Source organism: Propithecus coquereli, unplaced genomic scaffold (genome assembly GCF_000956105.1).
Source record: "Propithecus coquereli isolate 6110/MARCELLA unplaced genomic scaffold, Pcoq_1.0 Scaffold235, whole genome shotgun sequence".
Taxonomy (NCBI): Eukaryota; Metazoa; Chordata; class Mammalia; order Primates; family Indriidae; genus Propithecus; species Propithecus coquereli.
In genome coordinates, this window is record NW_012147897.1 from 4,683,502 (window position 1) to 4,691,716 (window position 8,215).

Consider the following 8,215-nt stretch of genomic DNA (forward strand, 5'->3'; position numbering starts at 1 on the left):
ACCTAAACCCTCTTCAAATACAATAGTATAGGTAGATTAAAAATAAAAGGATGGAGAAAGGTACATAATGAAAATATTAATTAAAAGAAAGCAGGAGTGGGTATACTGATATCAGATAAAGGTGACTTAAGAGCAAAGAAAGTTACCAGAGACAGAGAAATCACATAATGATAAAATGGTCAATCTACTAAGAAGACAAAGTAATCCTAAATATGTATGCACCAAACGATGGAGCTGCAAAATACGTGAAGCCAAAACCAATAGAACTGAAAGAAATAGACAGATCCACAATTATAGTTATTAATTCAACACCCCTCCCTCAGCAATTGATAGAACAACTAGACAGAAAATGAGCAAGAATATCGAAGACCTCCACAACACCACAAACATCTAATGTGACATTTCTAGACCACTCCACCCAACGAGAGCAGAATACACATTCTTTCCAAGTGCCCACAGAACATATATGAAGATAAGCCATATCCTGAGCTATAAAACAAACCTCAGTGAATTTAAAAGAATTGAAATCATATAAAATGTGTTCTCTGATCACAACATAATCAAATTAAAAATCAATAACAGAAAGATAACAAGTGAGCCTCCAAGCACTGGAAACAAAACAACGTACTTCTAAATAATCCATGGCTTAAAGGGAATGTCTCAAGGGAAATAAAAAAAGAAACATTGAACTGAATGAAAATGAAAATACAACATATCAACATCTGTGACACATAGCTAAAGTAGTGCTGAGAGGGAAATTTATAGCATTAAATGTTTATGTTATAAAAGCAAAAAAGTTTCAAAGCAATAATTCTAAGCCCCTACCTCAAGAACCTATTAATTAAAAAAAGAGCAAAATAAACCTAAACCAAGCAGAAGGAAGAAAATAAAAAAGATAAGCACAGAAATGGATAAATTTGATAATAGAAATTATCAAATAGAGAACATCATTGAAACAAAACTGGTTCTTTGAAAAAAATCAGCAAACTAATGTACCTTTAGCAAGACAGACAAAGCAAAAAGAGAAAAGACACAAATAACCAATATTGGGGATGAAACAGGGGTATCACTATGGGCCCTACAGACATTAAAATGATGATAAGGGAATGCTAAGAATATAATAACTCTACACATAAAAATTTGACAACTTAGAAGAAACGGATCAATAACCCAAAAAGTGCAAGCTGCTACCACTCACCTAATATGAAATAGGTTGAGTACCCCTGCAACTATTAATGAAATTGAATTCATAATTAAATAACTCCCAAAAATGAAATCTCCAGGCACGGATGGTTTTGGGGGAGAATTCTATTAATACACAATCTCTTCCGGAAAACAGAAGATGCAGGAACACTTTCCAATTCATTTTATGAAGCTAATATTCCTCTGATACCACAGCAAGATAAAGCCAATACAAAAGAAAATTACAGACTAACATTCCTCATAAATATAGACATAAAAATCCTTAACAAAATGTTAGTAAATACAATTCAGCAATATAAAAAGAATTTTATATCATGGCCAAGTGGAGTTTATTCCAGGGATGCAAGGCTGGTTCAATATTCAAAAATCACCACTCCCTACCTGTGACCCCTCCTTAGCCCAAAGCAAAATCAGAGAACTCACCTGGTGCTAATCTCTTTGTCCAAGTTTCAATTCCTGTCCAAAATCTGCCAAAATCTGCCAATATCTGCCTACCGTTGTTCACTCTTCAGGCCGTTCAGGATGACCCTATCTTTTATAGTTTGACCAGCATTTGTAGTTTCTGTATTAGGAAAAGTTGTTTTGTTAGAAGTTCACTCTGCCTTACTGTAAAAGCAATTCTTCTCACTGATTTTTATTTATATTTTTTATCATGGACTCCAATAGGATCATCAAATCACTATAAATAATTCTCCTTGGAGTCCTCTTAAATTCCTCTTCTTTCCAGCCTAACCTAAAGATCAGTTAACTTTTTCCATAGAGGGCCAGATAGTAAATATTTTCAGCTTTGCAGGGCATATGGTTTCTGTCACAACTATTCAATTCTTCCATTTTAGCACAAAATAAGCCACAGACAACATGAAAACAAGTGAGTCTGCCTGTGTTCAAATAAAACTTCACTTATGAGCACTGAAATTTGAATTTCATGCAATTTTCACATGTCACAAAATATTATTCTTTTAATTTTTCAACATTTTAAAACATAAAAACCATTCTTAGCACACAGGCCATATGAAAACAGGTAGCAGGCTAGATTTAGCCTGTGATCCACAGTTGGCTGACTCCTGGCATAAACTCTGACACAACACCTGCTCTGAGAACTAGATACTCAGCTTGAAAAAAAATTAGACCTTATTTTCAGGTGGTTCTCATGAGGATTCTATTCGTTTGTTTCAGATCCTTAGTAATATAATCTGGGTTTGTGAAAAATTCTCTGTTCTCATTCACATATTCCACATCTGGTTGAGTGCCGAGCCTTTATCATGAATTACTAAGGGGGCTTTACTTCCCGACAATACACACTGCAAAGTGCCAGCTTCCTGCTCCATTCTCTCTCCCGGCAATGGTTTTCCTTTCTGCCGGATTGGGTCACACTGCAGTTCTGCCCATCCTTGCTCTGATCCTTGTGTGATTTCTGAGAGAAGCTGATGCTTTGGCAGGAAGCATCACTTCTTGATGGGCATCCAAGCTGAAGATGGAACCTTCCCCTTGGGCAGGAACATGGACACTGTTACCATCCTCTGATTGGAGCAGTTAGTGGTTTCTTTTGCAATCTTTTCAAACCTCCCCCACCACCACCCATAGAGTACTTGCTAAGGAGTGATACCCAATGCTGAAAATATATCAATATACAGGAGAAAATGTTAACATTGAATTAAATGGTAACTTCTTGGCTCTGTTCTTATCACCTTATATTGTTTTCTCTCTTGGTCTGACTCCCCCGCCAGACTATAGATACCTTCAGGGCAGCAACTGTGTCTGGTTCATTTCTGTCTCCAGAATCCAGTAAGGATTTTTGTGAATGATTCAATGATGAAGTTTTATTCACTACATTAACCACTGATGAAAGCTGTGAAGTCTACAACTGTTTTATAGTACCACTGGGAAATCTTTTTGATCCAGTATATTGAGGACCAAGTTGTAGCTGTCTGCCCAACTGAATGAAAGCAATTTAAGTTGCTGTTATTCATTTAAAAATATTTATTGGGTTCCTATTCTGTGCTAGGTGCTGTCATTATTATCCTGGGGGCTGAATTAGTTGCATCTAAGGATCTAGGCCCCCAGAATGCCCTGGGTCCTGGGGACATGCCATTTTGGTGATGGCTGCTTTGACATCCTTGTTCCTCAGAGTGTAGATGAGAGGGTTGAGAACAGGGGTCAGAATGGCGAACACCACATTGCCCATGATGTGGAAGTCGAGGGGCAGGTCAGCCCTGTAGGCCACGTAGGCAACGGCAATGGATGAGTAGTAGGTGCCCACCACCAGGAGGTGGGAGCTGCAGGTGGAGAAGGCTTTGGACCGTCCTTCTCGGGAGCTGATACGAAGCACCGAGGCCAGGATGTGGGCGTAGGAGAGGAACACCAGGAGAAGGGGAAGGAAGGACACCACCATGGCGATGCAGAAGCCCAGGAAGGTCTGGGGGGTGGTGTCAGAGCAGGAGGCCTGGACCACAGCAAGGTGGTCACAGAAGCAGTGGTAGACCAGGGCCACAGGACCAAATGCCATGTGGGAGGTCTGCACCACTGCTGGGATGGGCAGGAGGAGGGCGGTGAGCCAGGCACTGGCCGCCAGCATAGCATTGGTCTGTGGGGTCATGAGGACAGGGTAGTGCAGTGGGCAGCAGATAGCCACATAGCGGTCATAGGCCATGACCACCAGGATGAAGGCTTCAGAGCAGGTGAGACCATGGAACAGGTACATTTGCAGGAAGCAGGCAGGGAAGCTGATGAAGCGGTCTCCCAGCAGGAATAGGGACAGCATCTTGGGGACAGTGGTTGTGGTGGAGAGGATGTCCAGGGCTGAGAGATTGATCAGAAAAAAGTACATGGGCTGGTGGAGGCTGGGCTCTGCCACCACAGCCAGCAGGATCAGGGCATTACCCACCAGGATGAACAGGTAGATTAAGAAGAAAATCAAGAAGACAGGGAGGAAGAAGGACTCGGGCAGAGAAGGGATTCCCACCAGGTAGAAGATGGGTGAAGAGTCCTCTGATCCATTACAGGTTGTGCTTTCCATAGTGGGTCAGAGTTGGATGTCTGCAAACACACACTGGGAACATCAGGACACATCTGGAAACTAGAGCAATCAATGAGACATTAACTAGAACATGCATTATCTTTTTCTTTCTAACCACTGATCTCAATCCCAACACTTTCTGTGTGGCAGGAATTTTATTGTACAGTTAAGATCATTGGAATGGTGAGGTATCTAACAGTAATGGTTGAAAGAGCTGGTCCTGTTTGGTGGGGAAGAGAGGTGTCCACCAACACCTCCAGGGCTGTTGAAGGGAAGAAACAACACTTAGAAAGAATTGGGCCAGTATTAGCAGCGTCAGGGGCCCAGAGTTCAGCCCCACATATGGAAGGAGTCTCTTACAATCGGTGCTATCCCATTATGCAAAAGCAGGCTTGAATATGACTGAGTGCCATGTAATTGAGGTATGCAGGGCTGGGGTCTTTTGGGCTGGAATACTGCAGGGGAAATTTAATGCTTGGATAGGAGCTAGATCAAAAGCCTTTAAGCAAACTTCTAACCCTAGATCCATTGATGCTAACAACAAAAAAAAAAAGACATATGTGAACCACATGAATGAGATTGTGATGTTGGAGGGAAAATTTAATCCTTCTGAGAAAAAAAGTCTTGAGAAGTATCCATTTATGTTCAAATGCCAATTAAAAAACCAAGTAGCTCCTTTATTAGTTTAAGCGGCTCCTTTAAGGATGTCTGACTTTTTAGCCTAGTTCCTGAAACCACGGGTGAAGGAACATTCTAGGTCTGGGAATGTTGATGAACCACTTACCAGATTTTGCCCACTGTAAGCACCAGGATCTTGACTGCAGTCATTTGACATAAGCCCATCCAGTCCAGATGTATCTACACGACAGTTCCTGAATAGGGCTCTTTAACATGGCCCTTGAGAAGACAGACAGCAGAATCGCTGGCTGAGGGTTACTGAAGCTAAACCCTGGAGTGAAAACTATGTAGTTCACTCTGCTTCCTTTGGCTGTAATCATGAACCTCTGAGCCTAGACAATTGTCATGGCCGCTGTTAAAGACTCCTAGCTCATGAGCTCATCTCCGGGATGGCTGAACGAACTGCTTCCGTTCTGCTCTGGATCCACTTCCTTTCTTCCTACAGCCTGCCCAGTTCTCATCTCACTCCATCTGGGGTGTTATGCCTGAGTCAGTGGCCTTTGTCTCTCTGCATTTCCATTTGCTTGAGAATTCCCTTTCTGTGATATCTTTCTCTGCAGCTGCTTCCTCCAACGAGCACTGCAGAATGCTGTCTGCTTACCCAGGAATGGCTCCCCTTTCTGCGTGCCTGTGCTGGGCTCTCTCTGTCCATCTCAGCCTGCCCTGCGCGCCCTGTGACCTGTCTTAGTAACCTGTCTCTTTGTCATATCACACAGTGGCCAACCATCCTCATCTGTCCAGAACTATCCTGGTTTTAGCACTGAAAGTCCCATGTCCCGGGAAACCCCTCAGTTTCCCAGACTGCTGGTCACCCTGAGATGGCAGAGGAAATGTATATGCCTTCGACAGTAGGACTTATTTCCCAAATGGAATCCAAGTTGAAAATGATATTCTGAAATTTAAAAAAAAAAGAAAATAAATAAATAAATTTTAGAAAAAGAAGAAAGAAAATGAACTCTACCCCATTAAGAAAAGACAGACCCCAGGGTGCTTCCGCGGCACTCTGTGAGGCTTCCCTCCTCACTGTTGGCCATTTCATGCTCGCTGCCCGGGACCCTTCCTTACTTGGCCTCAGTTCAGAGGCCGCCACAGAGAACTGAAAAGTCTTAGAATCAGCGTCATGAGAAAGGACCAAGCACTGCAGAGAGTAACTCCCCTCCCTGGAGGCTTTTGAAGAAGGTCATTGGGCATTCACGCAACCCAAGACCCCTGAAGTGAGACCTTTCAACCCATGGAATGGAGCCGTGGGAAGATGTTGCCCTTCACCTTGGGCTCGTCCCGCCAGCTGAGCCACCCGGGGCCCAGGTCTGCTGACGTCCGGATCACTGCCTCTTCCACCCAGGGATGCCTTGAACACTTCCACTTGGTTTTCCCACACCACCTCCAGCTGGTCCCTCTTCTAACAAAATCTTTCTCATGTCACAGAATATTTAAGAGTGGAAATGGCCCTGCAGACGGTTGTGTCCCTGTCCTTTCCCCCCAGGTGAAGAAATCAGGCTGCGGCAGGGCTGGGGTGGGGGATCAGCCCCGTGTCAAAGCAAGTCAGTGTCAGGGTTCGTCCTGGAAACCAGGCCCCATGGCTCTGGCCTGGGCTTGTCCCACCTGGGCCCCCTAGAGAACGCAGAAGCTCTGGTTTCCACCTGGGAAAAAATTAGGCCAAAGGTTTTATTTTCCTCTCTGTTTCTTAAGCTGATGTCAGAGAAAACTATAAATTTCCATTTTGTTCTGAGGGCATTTTTTGAGAGTTTTAGATATACTGGTGACTAAATAGAGACTCTAAATGGTAGGAAAATGCTGTTTTCAAGAAATGACTTAAGGAAGAGATGGACTGGGCACATCTTTGTGAAAAAAGCTCCTGACAGCCAGGCCCCATGTCCTGAGCGTAAAAGTTGTATACCTGGCAGAAACAGGCTCACGATAAACCCCCAATAAATGTTTTTGAACAAATGAATTAATGAATGAATGAGTTGCATGAGTTAAGCTGAATTTTTTTCATGATGGACCAGTCAGCAGGGATTTTTAATTTCTTTTATTTTAGCACCTAAATTGATACAAATAGCATTTCCCTGAAAGTTGCTGCAATTCTGAGAGGTTGTTTCCACCCCTGCCTGGGACCCGGGAAGGCTGGAGGTACGAGGTTTGCTGGGCAGTCACAGAACGTCAGAGCGGGAGGGTCCTGAGAAGCAAGCCATGTCGCCCACTCACCATTTTTCAAATAAAAAAGCTCAAAGAGGGGAGTGACTTGGTCAAGGTCACACAGAGTCGGTGGCAGAGCTCCGCCAGAAGTCAGATGCCTGCTCCCTGCCCTGGCTCCTACGGGTCCACCATAGCACGGTCCCTGGAGCTTGCCTGCCCAGCAGCCCAGGTAATTCCGGGAGTTGCCCGCGTGTGCGTCAGTTTCCCTCACCAGCCTGGGGGTTCCTTGGGGCCAGGGATTTCTTCTGCCCTCTCCCCTATAAAACCAGCATGTCAGAGAGGCCGGGACCGTGGCTGTCCTGACAACCTAAGGTCTGTCTCTCCAGCGCTGCTACAGATCAGACAGCATTGAGCTCCAGAGAGAGCTTCTGGCCCAGCTCCTTTGCTATTGCTGATAGGGAGAAGCAGGCCCAGAGAGGGCCCCCACCTGGTCAAAGTCACACAGAAAGCAAATCAGCAGCAGGGCCAGCCAGCCCCGAATGCGATCACTTAGGCAGAGTTTGGCCCAGCTCTCTTTTCTTAGAGCCCCTCTCATAGCTGGGTGAGGGTCCCTAATTTCCTGCCTCCCAAAACCCTGTCCTCCCAGAACCTGGCCCCTCCTTGGGCTATGAGTGGCTCTGGGCTTTTAGCCTTCATGCCTGAGACTTCTGCAGATCGACCCAGCTCACCTGCCCCACTCAGGCCGTGCCAGCTGCTCCTTCCTCTCCCCAAGCCAGCGCTGCCTCAGTGGGAAGGACCAGGTTGGGCTGAGCCTAGTTGCCTTAAACCCCTAATCTCTACCCCTTCCTAAGCTGCTGGGGCCTGAACTCCCAGAGGCCCCTTCTACTGGGGCCCTGAGTGACATCATTCTGGGGACTCCCAGTTGAGCTTTGCTGATAACGTAGAACAACAAGATTAATAGTCCTCACTGGGACACAGAACTTTATGGTCTAGGGGGGCCTTTCCACCTGTTGAGCAATGACATATCCCCTTGTGACAGATGAGGAAACCAAGGCTCCAAGGTGAAAGGAATGCCCCAAGTCACACAGCAATCCAAGGACAAGGCAGGATCTGAAGTCTCAGATCTGCTAACTCTCACTCTAGCCTCTGCACCAACCAACAACACGAATGTGTGAGTTTGCG

The 8,215-nt window shown here is 45.0% G+C and overlaps 1 protein-coding gene across 1 annotated transcript; it reads right to left on the reverse strand.

Moving 5' to 3' along the window:
* Window positions 1–3,247: 3,247 nt before the first annotated feature.
* LOC105811394 (olfactory receptor 2AT4-like) lies at window positions 3,248–4,219 on the reverse strand. Its single transcript, XM_012645575.1, has one exon. It carries the CDS (start codon window positions 4,217–4,219, stop codon window positions 3,248–3,250), a length of 972 nt encoding a protein of 323 aa, XP_012501029.1.
* Between the last annotated feature and the right edge of the window lie 3,996 nt (window positions 4,220–8,215).